The sequence below is a fragment of the Tursiops truncatus genome, chromosome 3, assembly GCF_011762595.2.
Source record: "Tursiops truncatus isolate mTurTru1 chromosome 3, mTurTru1.mat.Y, whole genome shotgun sequence".
Lineage (NCBI taxonomy): Eukaryota > Metazoa > Chordata > Mammalia > Artiodactyla > Delphinidae > Tursiops > Tursiops truncatus.
The window spans coordinates 60,893,359-60,916,551 of NC_047036.1; the positions used below are offsets into that span (position 1 = coordinate 60,893,359).

The 23,193-nt window shown below is 37.5% G+C and overlaps 1 protein-coding gene across 2 annotated transcripts in view; it reads right to left on the reverse strand.

The window, feature by feature from the left end:
• Window positions 1–21,305, reverse strand: part of WDR41 (WD repeat domain 41) — a 61,866-nt gene extending 40,561 nt beyond the window's left edge. The window contains exons 1-2 of one of the 2 annotated variants that reach the window (XM_073802227.1): window positions 21,171–21,305; window positions 1,314–1,429 (exon numbers count right to left, since the gene is read on the reverse strand). In XM_073802227.1, coding sequence (XP_073658328.1) covers window positions 1,314–1,429; window positions 21,171–21,287 — 233 coding nt within the window. In that variant the 5' untranslated portion in view covers window positions 21,288–21,305. Of the gene's footprint in view, window positions 1–1,313; window positions 1,430–3,820; window positions 4,152–21,170 lie in introns of those variants that run through there. The other variant, XM_019929798.3, reaches the window with a different exon arrangement.
• Between the last annotated feature and the right edge of the window lie 1,888 nt (window positions 21,306–23,193).

Sequence of the window (23,193 nt, forward strand, 5' to 3'; positions counted from 1 at the left end):
TACATTTGGCTAATCCCGATCATATCCTTTATAATAAAACTGTAATCATAAGTATAGTGCTTTCCTGAATTCTGTTAGTCATTCTAGAGGATTATCAAACCTGAGGGGGTAGTAGGAATTTGTAGTTAATTGGTCAGAAGTGCAGGTGGCCTGGGAACCCTGGAGATTGCAGCTGTGACTGAGGTGAAGGGACTGTTGTACATGACTGTGCCCTTAACCTTTAAAATTCAACCTAACACCAGGTAGTGCCAGAATTGCACTGCACATGGGAAAAGCAACTAAATACCAAAAACATAAAAAGAGCAAAGAGAAGACAAGGTTAAAAAACATCAGCAGTGATAGTGAGAATTAGAAATAATCACAGTAGCAGTGACCCATTGAGTCAAAAATGGAAGGAAAAGAAGACAGTATCAAAGGCAAAAGAGAAAATTAAGAGATGATAGAGGAATAACTGATAAGGACAAGAGAAGTGGAGTTAGAGAGTTAGGATGGCATGCAACATGTACACTTAATAGTTGAGGGAATCATTCATTCATTTAACAACTATTAATAACCTGCTACATGTAAGGCACTGTACCAGGTACTAAAGATACTGTGGTGAATAAAAAAAAAACATGGCCCTCACTCTCATCTAGAGAGGAAGATAAATATTATACAGTTACACAATTGTGTAATTGTTATTAAGGCTACAAAGGATAACTGTATAATTGAACAAAGTCTTAATAAAACAGATATACAGATCAATAATAAGCTAAATCTACAGTTCTAAGACCTACACACCTTCATCTCTATTTGCAAATATATTAAACACAACATTATACATGTTAGCAAGGAAGTACAGAATAATGTACATTTTAAAGGGTTTCACAAATAACAAAAAATTCAGATTAAATCCTTACCTTACCTTCCACTAAAAACAGTACATTCCTGGAAGGTACCTGATATTTAAACATTTCCCATATTGGTTCTCAAATTTAGCTTCACCTTAACATAGTTAAAACTCCCATCAACATTTTAAAGTCATACACTTCCTTTAAACTAATGAAAATATTTGTGAGTATTCAAAAAGACCAAAAAAAAAAAAAACAAACAAACAAAAATAAGATCACCAGAAATGATATCCCGACTTTTGGGCAAAAAGACTTCAGACACATATTTCATCAAGAGGCAGAGGTCAATTTCTACTAAATGTTATTAATGATCAGTTTTGAAATTTTTAGAAAAGCTGGATTAATTTTGAAGTTGTTTTTAACATACAATTCCCTAAAAACTCTTTCCAAACAGTAGTCAATTGGAAAACTAGAGTTTCTTACCTGTAATCATCTAACTGTACCAGAAACCGTACAATATCATGATGAGCTTTCAGTACAAGCAGTTCAGTGTAGGGGTTCTGGGTTTGTTCTTCACCTATTGTCTGTAAAGGAGATTGCTTGTAATGGGGAGAAAAAAAAGAGAGAAAAAAAGAGATAAAATGATTTATGATAAAAGACCACATTCGAATAAAACACATGGTATGCATCTAAGAACACAAGTTTTAAAAAACTGTAAGATATTATGTTCTAATACTATATATTATTTCCCCTAATATCAAGTAACTGCCAATTTAACATAAAACATTTCTCTTACCACAAATCCACATCATAAATTTTAAATTTTGAACTCAAAATAAATTTTTAAAGGGTGTATTTTGTTTCATGGAAATTACACCTCAATAAACCTGACCTAAAAAATCAATGGGCCAGGGGCTTCCCTGGTGGTGCAGTGATTGAGAGTCCGCCTGCAGATGCAGGGGACACGGGTTCGTGCCCCAGTCTGGGAGGACCCCACATGCTGCGGAGCGGCTGGGCCCGTGAGCCATGGCCGCTGAGTCTGCACGTCCAGAGCCTGTGTTCCGCGACAGGAGAGGCCACAACACTGAGAGGCCCGCGTACCACAAAAAAAAAAAAAAAAAAAATCAATGGGCCAAACCAACACAATATTTTAGGATGGGTGTTTGCCAATTAAAACTTGGCAGAAACAAAACTGAAGGTCAAAGGGGTAAAATATAGACTAAAACAGTGCCTACGCCATTACAGGCACTCAACACATGTTTACTGAATAAATAAAGGAAGAAATGAAATAATTCAGTCAATGAATTCAATAAATTCAACTTCAGACAGTAGCATTGATAAAGATAACTGGTAACATTTACAGAGTATTAAGCTCAGTCCTAAACCTACACACCCTCATCCCTATTTGCAAACAGGTGGGCGGCAGTCCATATGCCACACACTGGGTAAAGCACATATGGCTTATAACTCACCCAATAATTCTGTAAGGTAGATCTTATCAACCCCATTTCTATAGTCAAACCCAGTACTATTTCAGATTAAAAAAACCTGTGTTCTTAACCTCTGAACTGCAGTTTCTCAAACTTGACACTACTGACATTTTGGACTAGGTAATTTTTTTGTTGAGGGCTTTCCTGTGCATTGAAGGATGCTCAACATCATCCCTGGCTTCTACACACTAGATGCCAATAGAAATCCAACCTCTCCCCCCACCCCCAAATCGTGACAATCAAAAATATCTCTGGACATTGCCAAATGTCCTCTAAGGGGCAAAATCATCCCAGCAGACAAACACTGCTTAAAATTAGGGGAAAATCTTTGGTTCTGATAATGTACAGATTCACAGCAGTTCTAAAACTGAAGTACTTTTACATGAAGAAATGTACAATTTAACACGCATGAATTTTTTTTAATTCACCTTCAAAGCAGTAATTTTTTATTTATCCCATCTCCCTTCTAGCAGTGGTTCTGATGAGAAAAGTAAAGGCAAGAAATCTGAAAACTGTATACCACTTCCCCCAAATGAAAGCTTGCCAAGCACAGCAGAATTAGTTAATCAAATTCTACAACTTATCAAATAATCGGGTTAACACATAATTGTCATATATATCACAAATGGACTAATCACTTTTCCACAATTCTTTCATAATCTTTAGAATTCAAGCCTATCTGAAATAAGCCTAATTTTAAATAAGAAATACTTCTTAAAAATTAGACAATAAGCCTCAACTGCAAAAATATGAGGAAGTTAAAACGGAGAAATAACGTTGCTTAGCTTACAACCACCCAAGTTTTTTTTTTAACAATCAAAACAACTATTTTCTATTAAAAATAAAAGGGAATTCAACATAAATTCTATTCTTCAGTGGCATATGAAATAAATTCCAGACCTCGACACTTTTCAGGTTCCAAAATTATTTTATTCGCAACATTTCAAATGTAAATCTCATTAGTCTGGTCAGTTATTCAGGCCCATGAAGAAAGTGTGACTATGGAACCCAAAATAGCAGCTAAAACATAATTTATTTTACTTTTAAGCAAATTATTTTTAAAATAATTATATCTTTTTTGGTTTTATATAAATAATCAAATTAATTTCATATTCCATGAGCAAGCATCAGTTGATGTTGGGAAGCGACACCATATCAAACAAACCAGAAGTGTAAATCTGCAGTCACCGTTTCTTAGTCTCTACCAAACCGGATACTTTTTCTGTTGAAGTGAGACTGGTTTACGTGGGGAGACCAGTTAAGGGTCCTTGAGCCTTTTGCTGAACTACGTCAGTTTCAGTTTCCACACCTAGTGGAACATGGATTTACCTCTCAGGGAAAGAGCCCCCGAAACCCGACCCCGCCGACCCCGCCCTCGCAACCCGCAGGCCCCGCCTCCGCCGGGTCTTCCTCATCCCGTCAGCTCTCCGGCTCACACAAGCCGCAGCTATGGCAAGCAAAGCCTCTGCGTTTGCAGGCAGGGTCCACCCCGGGGTTTACCTCGGCCAGTCCCTGAGGTTCTCGGCCTCCCCCGATCAGCCATCGCAACATCCGGGCAGCGACGGCGTTTCGCGGGCCTAGGCCCCAGTCAGCCCGCACTCCGCGCCAGGCTCAGCCTTTCTCCTACCTCTCTGGTAGCAGCTCAATGGAGGCGCTAATACCTGCCTTCTCAGATTTGCCCAAAATACGAAGTACAAAGCAGAGCGCAACGAAGAGGGAAGACTTTTGTCCCCAAAGAGCTGCCGTACCCACCCGCAAGAGGTTTGGTTAAGGGGAGCCGCCAGGGGAGCAGCAGCAGCCGAAAGCTAGGGTGTCCGCGGAGGTTCAGAGGCCCGCGCGGCACCGAGTGAGCACGCGCGGGGCGTCGCCTGATTTGCGCACAGAGCCTGGGTAGTTCGAGCGGCCCCTTGTGGACACGCGGAACGCAGCAACTGGAGCCCGTCGTTGCGCAAGTGCTGCCAAGAATAAATAGTCCCCTCCCTTTTTAGATGGCTTTTGCATCTTTCACTTGGCAAGCTTGGGGACCAGGAAGCCTTTCCATCTTCCGGCGGTTTCCTAAAGAGCTGCCTGGAGAAAGTGAACTTCAGTAGGCTTTTTCATCCGGGCTAATCCCAGTGGCACGTGTGTACACCAGAATAAATCTGGCCAGTATTTATTGTGTGCTGTAGTACAGGTACTGTGCTAAGACTTTACATAAATCCTAACTGTAACCCTATACTGCCTATACTCCCTATTTTATAAAGAAACTGACCTCTGAAAGACTGGGTAGTTTGTCTACGGATAACAGCTAGAAAGTGGCTACACACGCTGAAACCAAATATCCTAGCTCCAAAATTAGTGCTCTTAACTGTATGCTATACTGTTTCACATAATCTCCCTAAAGAATAGAAGGCACTACACATCCTCTTTTTTTGACTTTTTTTGTTGAAGTATAGTTTATTTACAATGTTTCAGGTGTACAGCAAAGTGATTCAGTTATACATATATATTCCTTCTCAGATTTTTTTCCTTTATACAAGATATTGAACATAGTTACCTGTGCTGTTCAGGTTTTTGTTGTTTATTCAATATTTTATATATAATGGTGTATATCTGTTAATCCAAAACTCCTAATTTATCCCTCCCTCCCCCTTTCCCCTTTGGCAACTGTTAGTTTTCTATGTCTGTGAGTCTATTTCTCTTTTGTAAATAAGTTTGTATCATTTTTTTAGATTCCACATATAAGTGATATATTTGTCTTTCTCTGACTTACTTAGTATGATAATCTCTAGGTCCATCCATGTTGCTGGAAATGGCATTATTTCATTTTTTATGGCTAAGTAGTATTTCATTGTGTATACATACCATATCTTCTTTATCCACTCATCTGTCCATGGACATTTAGATTGCTTCCATGTTGTGGCTGTTGTAAATAGTGCTGCTATGAACATTGGGGTGCATGTGTTCAAGTTAAGAGTTTTCTCTGGATATATGCCCAGGAGTGGGGTTGCTGGATCATATGGTAGCTCTATTTTTAGTTTTTTAAGGAACCTCCATACTGTATCCATAGTGGCCGCACCAATTTACATTCTCACCAACAGTGTAGGAGGGTTCCCTTTTCTCCCCATCCTCTCCAGCATTTATTATTTGTAGACTTGGATGATGGCCATTCTAACTGCTATGAGGGAATACCTCATTGTAGTTCTGATTTGCATTTCTCTAATCATTAGCAATGTTGAGCATCTTTTCATGTGCCTCTTGGCCATCAGTATGTCTTCTCTATAGAAATGTCTATTTAGGTTTTGATTGGGTTGTTTGAGTTTTGTGATAATGAGCTGTATGAGCTGTTTCTATATTTTGGAAATTAATCCCTTCTCGGTCACATCATTTGCAAATATTTCTCCCATTCCGTAGGTTGCATTTTCATTTTGTTTATAGTTTCCTTTGCTGTACAAAGGCTTTTAAGTTTAATTAGGTCCAGTTTATTATTGCTTTTGTTTCCATTACTCTAGGAAACAGATCCCAAAAAATACTGCTATGATTTATGTCAAAGAGTGTTCTGCCTGTGTTTTCCTCTAAGAGTTTTATAGTATCCAGTCTTACATTTAAGTTTGTAATCCATTTTTATTTTTGTATATGGTGTTAGAGAATGTTCTAATTTCATTCTTTTACATGTAGCTGTCCAGTTTTCCCAGCACCACTTATTGAAGAGACAGTCTTTTCTCCACTGTATATTCTTGCCTCCTTTGTTGTAGATTAATTGACCATAAGTGCATGGGTTTATTTCTGGGCTTTCTACCCTATTCCATTGATCTATGTGTCTATTTTTGTGTCTGTACCATACTGTTCTGATGACTGCAGCTTGTAGTATAGTCTGAAGTCAGGAAGGGTAATTTCTCCAGCTCCATTCTTCTTTTTTAAGATTGTTTTGGCTATTTGCAGTCTTTTGTGTTCCCATACTTTAAAATTTTTTGTTCCAGTTCTGTGAAAAATGCCATTAGTAATTTGATAGGGATTGCATTCAGTCTGTAGATTGACTTGGAAAGTAGGCTCATTTTAATAATATTCATTCTTCCAATCCAAGAACACGGTATATCTTTCCATCTGTGTGTGCTGTCTTCAAGTTCTTTCATCAGCATCTTATAGTTTTCAGAATACAGGTCTTTTGCCTCCTTAGATAGGTTTATTTCTAGGTATTTTATTCTTTATGATGTGATGGTAAATGGGATTATTTCCTTAATTTCTCTTCCTGATAGTTCATTGTTAGTTTATAGAAATGCAACATATTTCTGTATATTAATTTTGTATCAGGCAACTTCACCAAATTCACTGATGAGCTCTCGTAGTTTTCTGGTGGCATCTTTAGGATTTTCTATGTATAGTATCATGTCCTCTGCAAACAGGCACAGTTTTACTTCTTCCTTTCCCATCTGGACTCCTTTTCTTTCTTTTTCTTCTCTGATTGCTGTGGCTAGGACTTACAAAACTATTTTGACTAAAAGTGGCAAGAGTGGGCATCCTTGTCTTGTTCCTGATCTTAGGGGGAATACTTTCAGCTTTTCATGGTTGAGTATGATGTTAGCTGTGGGTTTGTCATATATGGCCTTTATTATGTTGAGGTATGTTCCCTCTAGGCCCATGTTTAGGAGAATTTTTATCATAAATGGACGTTGAATTTTAGCAAAAGCTTTTTCTGCATCTATTGAGATGATCATATGGCTTTTACTCTATTTGTTAATGTGGTGTATCACATTGATTGACTTGTGGATACTGAAAAATACTTGCATCCCTGGGATAAATACCACTTGATCATGGTGTATGATCATTTTAATGTGCTGTTGCACTCAGTTTGCTAACATTTGGTTGAGTATTTTTGTGTCTATTTTCATCAGTGATATTAGCCTGTAATTTTCTCCTTTTGTGATATCTTTGGTTTTGGTATGAGGGTGATGGTGGCCTCATAGAATGAGTTTGGAAGTGTTCCTTACACTGCAATTTTTTTGAATAGTTTCAAAACCTATTCTTTAAATGTTTGGTAGAATTCACCTGTGAAGCCATCTGGTCCTGGACTTTTCTTTGTTGGGAGTTTACTGAATCAATTTCAGTACTGGTAATGGTTCTGTTCATATTTTCTATTTCTTCCTGGTTCAGTCCAGGGAGATTGTACCTTTCTAAGAAGGTGTCCATTTCTTCTACATTGTCCATTTTATTGTTGTATAAATTGGTGCTCATAGTAGTCTCCTATGATGCTTTGTATTTCTGTGGTGTTGGTTATAACCTCTTATTCATTTTTTTATTTTATTGAGGTATAGTTGATTTACAATGTTGTGGTAATTTTTACTGTACACCAGAGTGATTCAGTTTTATACACACACACACGCTTTTTCATATTCTTTTCCATTATGGTTTATCACAGGATATGGAATATAATTCCCTATGCTATACAGTCAAACCTTGTTGTTTATCCATTCTACACATAATAGTTTGCATCTACTAATCCCAAGCTCCCAATCCATCCCTCCCCAACCCCTCTCCCCCTTGGCAACCACAAGTCTGTTCTCTATATCTGTAAGTCTCTTTCTATTTTATAGATAAGTTCATTTGTGTCATATTTTAGATTCCACGTGTAAGTGATATCATATGGTATTTGTTTTTCTGACTTACTTCACTTAGTATGATAATCTCTAGGTCCATCCATGTTGCTGCACATGGCATTATCCATTTTCATTTCCGATTTTACTGATTTGGGCCTTCTCCCTTTTTTTCTTGTAAGTCTAGCTAAAGGTTTATCAATTTTGTTTATCTTTCAAATGACCAGCTTTTAGTTTCATTAGTATTTTCTATTCCTTTTTAGTCTTCATTTCATTTATGTTTTTCTCTGATCTCTTTCATTTCTTTCCTTCTACTAACTTTGGTTTTGTTTGTTCTTCTTTCTATATTTGCTCATATTCTCTATTTTGACTACTAGATTTCCACAGGTACTCAAAGGGCTGTGGTTCTCTACTCTGGTTGCATATCAGAATTACTGGGTAGCTTCTGAAAAATATATATTCCTGGTTTCCACCCCAGATTTATTAAAATAATGTCTATGGTTAGAACATAGAAATCAGGGTTTGGGGAAAGTTCCTCAGGTTATTCTCAAGAGTAGCAAGGGTTGAGAAATCACTGGTCTAGGGACTACATATGTCGGTAAAAGTTCATATATATATTTCAGTATGTGATTGTTAGGTTCAAATAAAGGTGTAGCAATAAATTCTTATAGAGAACCTACCACAAGTATCCCAACCAATGCATGAACTCAATAAACATTACTGGTCACAGATTCACTAGAGATGCAAAAAGAAATCATATAAAATTGCTGCCCTTTAAGATCAAGGCAGAATGTACTACACACCAATAAGAGAAGGCCATACACTCTAAGGTATGTTAGTCATGCGCAGCTACCCAATCTAACGGACAGTTCTTAGAGAACTAGGATCTCCCATGATTCTCTGTATTCATTTTGAGTGCACTTGATGAAGGAACACTCCCAAGGGTCAGAAGAAGGTTGCCTTCAGTGTGCTATTCCCAAATTGGAGTCTGCACGCATTTGAAGACAAAACCAAAACAGACTAGCCCTAGGAAAAGGGGGATATAAGATAAGTTAAACAACAACCCAAGAACACCAAAATTTTAGTCCTGGATGGACAATCTTCAAGTGAGGCAACATGGCTTCCCTGGTAGCCTAAATTTTATTCTTCTGATTTACCACATTCTTTGAGGGTTTGTCCACTGCCTCATTACTGTGATCTAAGGAACATTCTTCTGATCATTAAAGCACTAGTCCAGGGAAGAACAATTCCTCCCTTGCTTCCTTTTAGAACAGCTGAGAAAAACTTTATAAAAGAGTATATCAGAGTAACCTTAGAAAGCTGAAAGAGTGGGAAGCACTAAGAATCCATCTCTCCACCTAGACAACTATACTGGTAGAAACTGTGTGAACTATTTTGGAACTCTGAAATCTATTAAAAAGCCTGCAGCAAAAGGGCAGACAGCAGAAGCAAGAAGAACTACAAACCTGCAGCCTGTGGAACAAAAACCACATTCACAGAAAGACAGAAAGGATGAAAAAGGAGAGGGCTATGTACCAGAAGAAGGAACAAGATAAAAGCCCAGAAAAACAACTAAATGAAGTGGAGATAGGCAACCTTCCAGAAAAAGAATTCAGAATAATGAGAGTGAAAATGATACAGGACCTCAGAAAAACAATGGAGGCAAAGATAGAGAAGATGCAAGAAATGTTTAACAAAGACTTACAAAAATTAAACAACAAACACCTAAAAGAATTAAAGAACAAACAAACACAGGTGAACAATACAATAACTTAAATGAAAACTACACTAGAAGGAATCAATAGCAGAATAACTGAGGCAGAAGAACGGATAAGTGACCTGGAAGACAGAATGGTGGAATTCACTGCTGTAAAACAGAATAAAGAAAAAAGAATAAAAAGAAATGAAGACAGCCTAAGAGACCTCTGGGACAACATTAAACACAACAATGTCCCAGAAGGGGACAGAAGGAGAGGGTCCCAGAAGGAGAAGAGAGAGAGAAAATATTTGAAGAGATTATAGTGAAAAACTTCCCTAACATGGAAAAGGAAATGGCCACCCAAGTCCAGGAAGCGCAGAGAGTCCCAGGCTGGTTAACCAAAGGAGAAACGCCAAAACACACATAATCAATTGACAAAAATTAAAGACAAAAAAAAATTATTGAAAGCAGCAAGGGAAAAACGACAAATAACATATAAGGGAACTCCCATAAGGTTAACAGCTGATTTCTCAGCAGAAACTCTACAAGCCAAAAGCGAGTGGCATGACGTATTTAAAGTGATAAAATGGAAGAAGCTACAACCAAGATTACTCTACCTGGCAGGGATCTCAGTCAAATTCGATGGAGAAATAAAAAGCTTTACAGACAAGCATAAGCTAAGAGAATTCAGCACCACCAAACCAGCTGTACAACAAATGCTACAGGAACTTCTATAAGTGGGAAACACAAGACAAAAAAAGAACCTACAAAAACAAACCCGTAACAATTAAGAAAATGGTAATAAAAAGATACATACAGATAATTACCTTAAACGTGAATGGATTAAATGCTCCAACCAAAAGACACAGGCTCGCTGAATGTATACAAAAAAAGATCCATATACATGCTGTCTACAAGAGACCCACTTCACACCTAGGGACAGAGACCGAAAGTGAGGGAATGGAAAAAGATATTCCATGCAAAAGTAAATCAAAAGAAAGCTGGAGTAGCAATACTCATATCAGATAAAATAGACATTAAAATAAAGAATGTTACAAGAGACAAGGAAGGACACTACATAATGATCACGGGATCAATCCAAGAAGAAGACGTAACAATTATAAATATATTTGCACCCAACACAGGAGCACCTCAATACATAGGGCACCTGCTAACAGCTATAAAAGAGGAAATCGACAGTAACACAATAAGAGTGGGGGATTTTAACACCTCACTTACACTAATGGACAGATCATCCAAACAGAAACTTACTTAGGAAACACAAGCTTTAAAGGACACAATAGACCAAAAAGATTTAACTGGTATTTATAGGACACATCCAAAAACAGCAGATTACACTTTCTTCTCAAGTGCGCACAGAACATTCTCCAGGATAGATCACATCTTGGGTCACAAATTAAGCTGCAGTAAATTTAAGAAAACTGAAACCATATCAAGCACCTTTTCTTACTACAACACTCTGAGATTAGAAATCAATTACAGGGAAAAAAATGTAAAAAACACAGACACGTGGAGGCTAAACAATACATTACTAAATAACCAAGGGATCACTGAGGAAATCAAACAATACCTACAGACAAATGACAATGAAAACACAACAATCCAAAACCTATGGGATGCAGCAAAAGCAGTTCTAACAGGGAAATTCATAGCAATACAAGCCTACCTCAAGAAACAAGACAAATCTCAAATAAAAAAATCTAACCTTACACCTAAAGGAACTAGAGAAAGAAGAACAAACAAAACCCAAAGTTAGTAGAAATCATAAAGATCAGAGCAGAAATAAATGAAATAGAAACAAAGAAAACAATAGCCAATATCAATAAAACTAAAAGTTGGTTCTTTGAGAAGATAAACAAAATTGATAGCCCTTTAGCCAGACTCATCAAGAAAGAGGACTCAAATCAATAAAATTAGAAATGAAAAAGGAGAAGTTACAATAGATACTGTAGAAACAGAAAGCATCCTAAGAGACTACAACAAGCAACTCTATGCCAACAAAATGGACAACCTGGAAGAAATGGACAAATTCTTTAAAAGGTATAACCTTCCAAGACTGAACCAGGAAGAAACAGAAAACATGAATAGACCAATCACAAGTAATGAAATTGAAACTGTGATTAATAATCTTCCAACAAACAAAAGTCCAGGACCAGATGGCTTCACAGGTAAATTATATCAAACATTTAGAGAAGAGCTAACACCCATTCTTCTCAAACTCTTCCAAAAAACTGCAGAGGAAAAAACACTCCCAAACTCATTCTATGAGGCCACCCTCACTCTGATACTAAAACCAGACAAAAATACTACAGAAAAAGAAAATTACAGACCAATATCACTAATGAATATAGATGCAAAAATCCTCAACAAAATACTAGCAAACAGAATCCAACAACACATTAAAAGGATCACACACCATGATCAAGTGGGATTTGTCCCTGGGAAGCAAGGATTCTTCAATATACGCAAATCAATCAATGTGATACACCATACAAACAAATTGAAGGATAAAAATCATATGATCATCTCAACAGATGCAGAAAAAGCTTTTGACAAAATTCAACACCCATGTATGATAAAAACTCTCCAGAAAGTGGGCACAGAGGGAACCTACCTCAACACAGTAAAGGCCATATAAGAGAAACCCACGGCAACCATCAGTCTCAATGGTGAAAAACTGAAAGCGTTTCCTCTAAGATCAGGACAAGACAAGGATGTCCACTCTCACCACTATTGTTCAACATAGTTTTGGAAGTGTTAGCCACAGCAATCAGAGAAAAAAAAACATACACAAGTAATACAAATTGGAAAAGAAGAAGTAAAGCTGTCGCTGTTTGCAGATGACATGATACTATAGATAGGGAATCCTAAAGATGTTACCAGAAAACTACTAGAGCTAATCAATGAATTTGGTAAAGCAGCGGGATACAAAATTAATTCACAGAAATCTCCTGCATTGCTATACACTAATGATGAAAAATCTGAAAGAGAAATTAAGGAAACACTCCCATTTACCACTGCAACAAAAAGAATAAAATTCCTAGGAATAAACCTACCTAAGGAAACAAAAGACCTGTATGCAGAAAACTATAAGACACTGATGAAAGAAATTAAAGGTGATACAACCAGATGGAGAGATATACCATGTTCTTGGATTGGAAGAATCAACACTGTAAAAATGACTATATTACCCAAAGCAATCTATAGATTCAATGCAATGCCTATCAAACTACCACTGGCAGAACAAAAAAATCTTAAAATTTGTATAGAGACACAAAAGACCCCGAATAGCCAAAGCAGTCTTGAGGGGAAAAAAAAACGGAGCTGAAGGAATCAGGCTCCCTGACTTCAGACTATACTACAAAGCTACAGTAATCAAGACAATATGGTACTGGCACAAAAACAGAAACATAGATCAATGGAACAAGATAGAGAGTCCAGAGATAAACCCACGCACTTATGGTCACCTTATTTTTGATAAAGGAGGCAAGGATATACAATGAAAAAAAAGACAATCTCTTCAGTAAGTGGTGCTGGGAAAACTGGAAAGCTACATGTAAAAGAATGCGATTAGAACACTCCCTAACACCATACACAAAAATAAACTCAAAATGGGCTTCCCTGGTGGCACAGTGGTTGAGAGTCCACCTGCCGATACAGGGGACACAGGTTCGTGCCCCGGTCTGGGAAGATCCCACATGCCACAGACCAGCTGGGCCCATAAGCCATGGCCGCTGGGCCTGCACGTCTGGAGCCTGTGCTCCGCAACGGGAGAGGCCACAACAGTAAGAGGCCCGCGTACTGCATGCATGAATGAATGAATGAATAAATAAATAAATAACGCAAAATGGATTCAAAACCTAAATATAAGACCAGACACTATAAAATTCTTAGAGAAAAACAAAGGAAGAACACTCTTTGACATAAATCACGGCAAGCTCTTTTTTGATCCACCTCCTAGAGTAATGGAAATTAAAAGAAAAATAAATGGGACCTAATGAAACTTCAAAGCTTTTGCACAGCAAAGGAAACCATAAACAGGACAAAAAGACAAACCTCAGCATGGGAGAAAATATTTGCAAACGAATCAACGGACAAAGGGCTTATCTTCCAAATATATAAGCAGCTCATGTAGCTCAATATTAAAAAAACAAACCCAATCAAAAAGTGGACAGAAGACTTAAATAGACATTTCTCCAAAGAAGACATACAGATGGCAAAGCAGCACATGAAAAGATGCTCAACATCACTCATCATTAGAGAAATGCAAATCAAAACTACAATGAGGTATCAGCTCACACCAGTTAGAATGGGCATCATCAGAAAATCTACAAACAACAAATGCTGGAAAGGGTGTGGAGAAAAGGGAACCCTCTTGCACCGTTGGTGGGAATGTAAACTGATACAGTCACTACAGAGAACAGTGTGGAGATTCCTTAAAACACTGAAAATAGAATTACCATATTACCCAGCAATCCCACTACCGGGCATATACCCAGAGAAAACCATAAATCAAAAAGACACATGCACCCCAACATTCATTGCAGCACTATTTACAATAGCCAGGTCATGGAAGCAACCTAAACATCCATCAACAGACAAATGGATAAAAAAAATGTGGTACATATATAAAATGGAATATTTACTCAGCCCTAAAAAGAAACGAAATTGGGTCATTTGTAGAGACGTGGATGGATCTAGAGACTGTCATACAGAGTGAAATAGGTCAGAAAAAGAAAATTAAATATCGTATATTAACACATATATGTGAAAATAGAAAAATGATACAGAAGAACCAGTTTGCAGGGCAGAAATTGAGACACAAATGTAGAGAACAAATGTATGGACACCAAGGGGGGAAAGTGGCGGGGGGGTGAGGGTGTGATGAATTGGGAGATTGGGATTGACATGCATACACTGATGTGTATACAATGGATGACTAATAAGAACGTGCTGTATAAAAAATAAATAAAATTCAAAAGTTTGTAGCTTCCATGGGAAATTTTGGCTAGCACAGAGTCTGGCCACCACTGTTTCAACCCACCTTGACAGAAACTGCCTCCAGGAGATTTAAAGGAACAGCACACATTTGAGTTTTTTTCACCTTACCTTTTCCCCCTTTTGAGACATTTCCCCATTTGAGAGGAGTTTAGTAAACTACCACACATGCCCAGGGAAAGACAGAGGCTCAAGAAAGACCTGAAGAGACCTTGAAGCTTTCATCTCAAACTAATCCCCACCACAGAAACACCTTTGAAGAATTAAAAAAGACAAAAAATTCCCGGTAAGAGGGAAAATCTGATTTCCAGAGTTAACATATTGAAAAATTCAAATGTGCAGTTTAAAAAACAATCACAGGCATACAAAATATCAGGAAACTATGGCTCATTCCAAGGAACAAAATTAACTGACAGAAACTGACCCTGAGGAAGCCCAGACATTTGACTTACTAGACAAAGACTTTTTAAAAACTGTCTTAAAAAAAACAACAAAACTGTTTTACAGAGGCTCAAAGAGCAAAAGGAAGACACGGTCAAAAACAGGAAAACAATATATGAACAAAATGAGAATATCAATAAAAACAAGAGACATAAAAAGGAATCAAAAGAAATTCTGAGGCTGAAAAATACAACTGAAGTGGAAAATTCACTGGAGAGGTTCAAAAGCAGATTTTACCAGACAGAAGAAAGAAGCAGTGAAGATAGGACAATTGAAATTAGTAACTTTGAGGAACAGAAAGAAAAAAGGATAAAAAAAGTAAACAGAGCCTAAGGGACCTGCAGAACACTGTCAAGTGGATCAACATACAAACTGTAACAGTCCCAGAAGGTAAAGAAAAAGAGAAAAGCGTAGAATGAATATTTGAAGAAATAATGGCTGAAAATGTCCCAATTTTGATGAAAGACATAAATCTACAAATCCAAGAAGCTCATTGACCTCTAAGTATAGGCATGCAATGGAATAGTACTCAGCCATAAGAAGGAATGAAATGTTTGTATTTCTACAACATGATGTACTTTGAAAACATTACATTGATATAAGCCAGACACAGAAGGACAAATATTGTATGATTCTATTTATATGAAGTACTTAGAATAGACACATTCATATAGAGAAAAAGTGGAATAAAAGTTACCAGCGGCTGGTATCAGGGGCTGGTACCAGGGTCTGGGAAGGGAGAATTGAGAGTTATTGTTTAATGGATACAGAATTTATGTTGAGAATGGTAAAAAAAATTTTTAAAAGCTTGAGGTATAGATAACGGTGATCATTATACTACATTGTGAATGTATTTAATGCCACTGAATTGTACACTTACAAATGGCTAAAATGATAAATAGTATGTAATGTTTATTTTACCAGGGGGAAAAAACAAACAGTACAATGTAACAGAATTTGGAATCCAGAAATAGAACTACACACACACACACACACACACACACACACACACACACACGGAAACCAATTTTTTACAAAGGTATAAAGCCAGTCAATGGAGAAAAGATTTCTTTTCAATAAGTGGTGTTAAAATTTTGACATACATACCCAAATAAATAAACTTCAATCTGCATCTCACTCCATATACAAAATTCAACATGTATCACAGACATAAATGTAAAACCTAAAACTATAAAAGTTCTAGAATAAAACATAGAAAAAAATTTTGTGACCCTGAATTAGGCAATGATTTCTTAGTTATGGCTTCAAAAGCATGACACAGTACTTCATCAAAATTAACATTTCTGCTCTTCAGAAAACACTGTTAAGAGAATTAAAAGATAAGCCATAAACTGAAGGAAATACTTATAAATCAGTATCTGATGAAGAGTATATACCCAGAACATAAATTCTCAGAAAACATAATAGGGGTCCAATTTTGGGTAAGATGGATTAAACACACAATACCCTTTCTCTCCAAGTGAACACTATAAAACTTGGATACTGCAGCTATTTGAGGATCAGAGAAAAAGTAGGGGGGAAAAGAAAATTCAAAACACTACCAACTCAGCATTTCTTTTTCCTCCAGTAACTCCCACCCCCAGCCTAAATCCAATGCAGCTTCAAATCTAGAAATGAGCACAGTCAGGGAGACAGAGAAAGATGCAGGAAAAGCTCTCAATTTCTGGCTAGAAGAGTCAGAAAAGGAACCCTTAAAGTTCAGAGAAAATGGAAGCATCCCTGGGGTGTAGAAGGGTTTGCTCCTTTTTCTCCATTCTCTCATACCATAGACTCCAAGATAGCCAATAGCAATGGTGGCAGCAGCAACAGAGGCTAACAACAGGAGACTGCAGGAGCCAAAACTCTAAAGGAAAACAAACACTTCCTCTTCATTTGATGGAGTTAAGGCAGCAAGATAGTAGATCCAAAGCCTGTATCTTTTTTTCTCCCTCTGTGTACCTCCCATCAATTGGCACCAGAGGTGGAACAACTGTGGAAATACGTGGTTTCTAATCAGAGATCCAAAAGGAGGAGCCCCAAAGAACCAGAAAGCACTGAAAAACATAGTGGAAAGGGGAAAAGAGCCACATAAAATTTTATATTAACTCCTGAGCTCACTCCTCTCACCTGAATATGCATGGATCTTATCCTAATTAGCATACTAAAGACACTGAGAACTAAGCTAACAGATAAAATTTCACTCAGGTCCAAGGCTAACTACTCAGTGGCACACAGGGTACAAATTCAAATACTACAGCTAAGGCTTTAAAACTGAACCAACATTGGAACCACAGTCACAGGAGAAAGGCTGGAACATGCCAGGTTAACTGCTTACTAAAATAAAAATACCAACATTCCCTAGAGGACTTTTAACACAGCTTCTTAGTGTCATACAACAAAGGTGCAGAAATTCAATCTGAAATTACTTGGCATATGAAAAAATACAAAAACCTCAACCCACGTGGGAAAACATATTCAAAGATGACAATGACAACATGATACAAACACTGGAATTATCTGACAACGACTCTGAAGAACTATTATAAAACTGCTCAAATGGCAACTCTGAACACTCCTGAAACAAATGTTAAAATGGAAAGTATCACAAAGAAACACAATATATAAAATGGAAGAACCAAATGGAAATTTTAGAATTAAAAATACAGTAATCAAAATTTAAAACTCACTGGATGAACTCAAAAGCAGAATAAAGATGACAGAGAAAAAAGTGAATTTGAATGGAGAAAATCAGTAAAACCAAAATCTGGAGTTTTTTAAAAGATCAATAAAATTGATAAACCTCTAGCAAAACTGACCAAAAAAAAAAAAAAAGAAGAAAAACCCCACAAATTAGCAATAAAGGAATGAAAAAGGGGATATCACTATAAACCCTATAAACATTAAAAGGATAGACATGAAAAAAATAAAAGAATATTATAAACAATTCTACAAACATAAATTTAACAACTTCAACGCAGTAGACTAATTTCTCAAATATCACAAACTACCCAAACTCACTCTAGCTCAAATAAATAACATAAGTAGTCCTGTAAACATTAATAATGCTGAATTCATAGTTTAAAATGTTCTGAAAAAAACCTTCCAGGCCCAGGTGGCAAATACTAATGAAAATCCCAGGAATATTTCCTACAGATGGGCAAGCTGCTTCTAAAATTTATAAGGAAGGACAAAGGAAATAGAATACATTGTGAGACACTGTTAGGAACTGAGAAGGATACTCACAATTTTTTAAATTGAACATTATAGTACCTGATCTCAAGGAAGTTATAGTAGACTTTAGATTAGCACTGAGGAGATTCCTGCATGTTAGTAAGAAGTAAATGAAGGGTAACAGACGATGACATACAAATTAGTACTGAGTAAACTCAAGGAGTAAGTTTTAATGGAATCTTATTTTAAAATCATCAGAGTTCTCGAGATTGGTTACACAACAATGTGAAGGAACTTAACACTACTGCACTGTACATTTCAAAATGGCTCAGATAGTTAAGTATTATATTATGTGTACTTTACCACAATAAAAAATAAAAATAGGCAATGACATCATCAGCATGGCAGAATAAAGAGTTTTCTAACATCTTTCCCCCAAAGAACAGTGACTCAGACAATCACCCATGGAGTAGAGTACCTTTGTGGAAGTCTGGGAGTCCAGCAGAGAAGCTCCAGTATACTGCTGAAGCAAAAAAAAAAATCCAAGATTGAATACATACAAGAGGGTAAAATACTGACGTGTGCTGTGCAACTAGGGGCTGGGGAGTGGCTGGGAGGACAGCACCAGGAACATGGATCCTATTAACTGCTCCACAAACTTGATCAGGAAGGCTGCCAAGGAGCCGCTGGGGAGGCCTCACCTGTAGATCCCCCAACTGGCCGAAAGGCCCTCCCAATGCTCCACACACCTCACTCACACCTCATGACTGGCTATCTACATATGTCCCTGATGGTGGTGGGAGCCTTTTTAGTGATAATGTACAGAAAGCCAGCCTGACTGCAGGATTGGGAGAAAGCACACAAACTTGAACAATCAGCATTGCCCTAGAGAAAGTAAACAGAACACTGATAGCACACAGCCTGGCTTTGCAGGATAGAGCATGGCATACAATCTGAAAAATCCCCCCAACCCAAGAGGAAACAAGTGTGAAGCACAAGTATACAGAGCAAGGGTCTGGGAAAGCTGTCCTCCAGAAATGAAGGAAAAATAAAGACTTTCCCATTCATGCAAAGTCTGAGGGAGTTCATCACCACTATATCTGCCTTACCAAAAATGCTGAAAGGAGTTCTTCAAGTTGAAATGAAACAAGAAATTAGTTTTCGTAATTTCACTAATTAGTAACAGAAAAACAGAGAAAAGTATAAAACACACTGGTAAAGATAAATATATAGTCAAATTCAGCACACTACTGTAATATGGTAGTGTGTTAATCACTTGACTCTAAACAAAAGACAAAAGTACTAAAAACAACTATAGCTATTATAATTTGTTAATGGAAGCATAATATAAAATGATGTAAATTGTGACACCAGAAACAAAATGTGGGGGTAGTAAAAGGGTAAAGTTCTGTGTGCTGTTGAAGTTAAGTTATTATCAGTTTAAAAAAGACTGTTATACCTATAGGATGTTTTATGTAAGCCTCATGGTAACCACAAAACAAAAACCTACAGTAGATACACAATGATAAAGAGAAGGAAATCAAAGAAAAAGATGTACGGAAAATCACAAAGACAGCAAAAAGGAAGAAAGGAAAAGGCATTTGTAAGTTCTTTCCTATCAATAATTACTTTAAATGTAAATGGACTAAGTTCTCCACTCGAAAGGCATAGAGTGGCTAAACAGATTTTTAGGAAACAAACAAACGCAAGTATATTCAGCCAACAAAAGACTCACTTCAGCTTTAAAGACACACAGACTCAAAGTGAAGACAGAAAAAGATAGTCAATGCAACAGGAAACCAAAAGAGAGCAAGAGTAGTCATACTTATATCAGATGAAACAGGTTTTAAGTCAAAAACTAACAAGAGACAAAGAAGGTCATTATATAATAATAAAGGGATCAATTCATCAAGAGGATATAACAATTTTGAATATGTATGCACACAAATTGGAGAACTTAAATATATTAAGCAAATACTAACAGATCTTAAGGGAGAAATTATACAACTATACATACAATAACAGTAAGGGATTTCAATACCCCACTTTCAACACGTCATCCAGTTAACAAATCAACAAGGAAACACTGGACCTGAATTATAGTTTATCAATAGGCATAACAGACATATACAGAACATTCCATCCAACAGCAGTTGAATACACATTCTTCTCAAGTGTACACAAAACATTCTCCAGGATAGATCATACGTTAGGTCACAAAACAAGTCTTGGCAAATTTAACACTGAAATTGCAAATATGATTAAAATCATACCAAGTGGGTTTCCCAGGTGGCACAGTGGTTAAGAATCCGCCTGCAAACTCAGGGGACATGGGTTCGAGCCCTGGTCCGGGAAAATCCCACATGCCATGGATCAACTAAGTCCACGCGTCACTACTGAGCCTGCACTATAGAGCCCACGAGCCACAACTACTGAGCCCGCGTAGCACGCACCTAGAGCCCAGGCTCTGCAACAAGCTACCGCATTGAGAAGCCTGTGCACCACAACGAAGAGTATCCCCCACTCAATGCAACTAGAGAAAGCCTGTGCACAGCAACAAAGACCCAATGCAGCCATAAATAAATTAAATAAATAAATAAGTAAATAGATTTATATTAAAAATAGAATCTGCCTGCCAATGAAGGGGACACGGGTTTGAGCACTGGTCTGGGAAGATCCCACATGCCGTGGAGCAAGTAAGCCTGTGCACCACAACTACTGAACCTGCACTCTAGAGCCCCCGAGCCACAATTACTGAGCCCATGTGCCGCAATTACTGAAGTCTGCGTACCTAGAGCCCATGCTCCATAAGACAAGCCACCACAATGAGAAGCCCACGCACCACAACAAAGAGTAGCACCCGCTCACCGCAAGTAGAGAAAGTCACGCACAGCAATGAAGAACCAAAGCAGCCAAAAATAAATAAATTTTTTTTTAAAAAAAATCATACCTGGTTTCCCTGGTGGCGCAGTGGTTGAGAGTCCGCCTGCTGATGCAGGGGACACGGGTTCGTGCCCCTGTCCGGGAAGATCCCACATGCCGCAGAGTGGCTGGGCCCGTGAACCATGGCCGCTGAGCCTGCGCATCCAGAGCCTATGCTCCGCAATGGGAGAGGCCACAATAGTGAGAGGCCCGCGTACTGAAAAAAAAAAAAAATCATACTAAGTATCTTTTCTGACCACGATACTATGAAACTAGAAACAAGAACAGGATATAAACTGCAAACTTCACAAATATGTGGAAATTAAACAACACACACCTGAATAAAAAATAGGTCAACAAAGAAAGCAAAAATGAAATTTAAAAATATCTGGAAGCAAATGAAAAAACAAGCATCAAACCAAAACTTATGAAATGGAGCAAAAGCTGTTCTAAAAGGGAACTTTATAGTAGTAAACACAAATATTTAAAAAAGAAAGATGATGATACTATAAAGCTACAGTAATCAAAACAGTATGGTACTGGTGCAAAGGCAGACTTATAGATCAATGGAACAGGATAGAAAGCCCAGAAATAAACCCATGCACCTACAATTAATCTATGACAAACAAGGCGAGAATATACAATGGAGAAAAAGACAGGCTCTTCAATAAGTGGTGCTAGGAAAACTAGACAGCTACATGTAAAAGAATGAAATTAGAATATTCTCTAACACCATACACAAAAAATAAACTCAAAATGGATTAAAGACCTAAATGTAAGACCAGAAACTATAAAACTCTTAGAAGAAAACAGAACACTCTTTGACATAAATCGCAGCAATATATTTTTGGATCCACCTCCTCGATCAATGAAAATAAAAACAAAAATAAACAAATGGGACTGAATTAAACTTAAAAGCTTTTGCACAGCAAAGGAAACCATAAACAAAACAAAAAAAAACCTACAAATTGGGAGAAAATACTTGCAAATGATGCAATAAACAAGGGATTAACCTCCAAAATATACAAGCAGCTCATACAGCTCAATATCAAAACAAACAAACAAACAAACAACCACAAACACTGCAATTAAAAAATGGGCAGAAGATCTAAACAGACATTTATCCAGGAAGACATACAGATGGCCAAAAAGCACGTGAAAAGATGCTCAACATTGCTAACGATTACAGAAATGTAAATCAAAACTACAATGAGGTATCACCTCACAACTGTCAGAACAGCCACATAAAAAGTCTACAGGCAACAGTGGTTAAGAATCTGCCTGCCAATGCAGGGGACTCGGGTTCGAGCCCTGGTCTAGGAAGATCCCACATGCCACGGAACAACTAAGCCCGTGAGCCACAACTACTGAGCCTGTGCTCTAGAGCCCGCGAGCCACAACTACTGAGCCCACGTGCCACAACTACTGAAGCCCATGCACCTAGAGCCCGTGCTCTGCAATGAGAAGCCACTTCAATGAGAAGCCTGCACACGTCAACAAACAGTAACCCCTGCTCGCTACAATTAAAGAAAGCCCACACGCAGCAAAGTAGACCCAACACAGCCAAAAATAATTTAATTAATTTTAAAAAATTATTTTTAAAAGGCTACAAACAATAAATGCTGGAGAGGCTGTGGAGAAAAGGGAACACTCTTACACTGTTGGTGGGAATGTAAACTGGTACAGCCACTATGTTAAACAGTATGGAGGTTCCTTAAAAAACAAAAAATACAGTTACCATATGATCCAGCAATCCCACTCCTGGGCACATATCGGGAGAAAATTCTAACTCGAAAAGACACATGCACCCCAATGTTCAGAGCAGCACTATTTACAACAGCCAAGACATGGAAGCAACCTAAATATCCATCGACAGATGAATGGATAAAGAAGATGTGGTACATATTATACAATGGAATATTACTCAGCCATAAAAAAAGAATGAGACAGTGCCATTTGCAGCTACATGGATGCAACTAGAGATTATCATATTAAACGAATTAAGTCAGAGAAAGACAAATATCATATGATATCACTTATACGTGGAATCT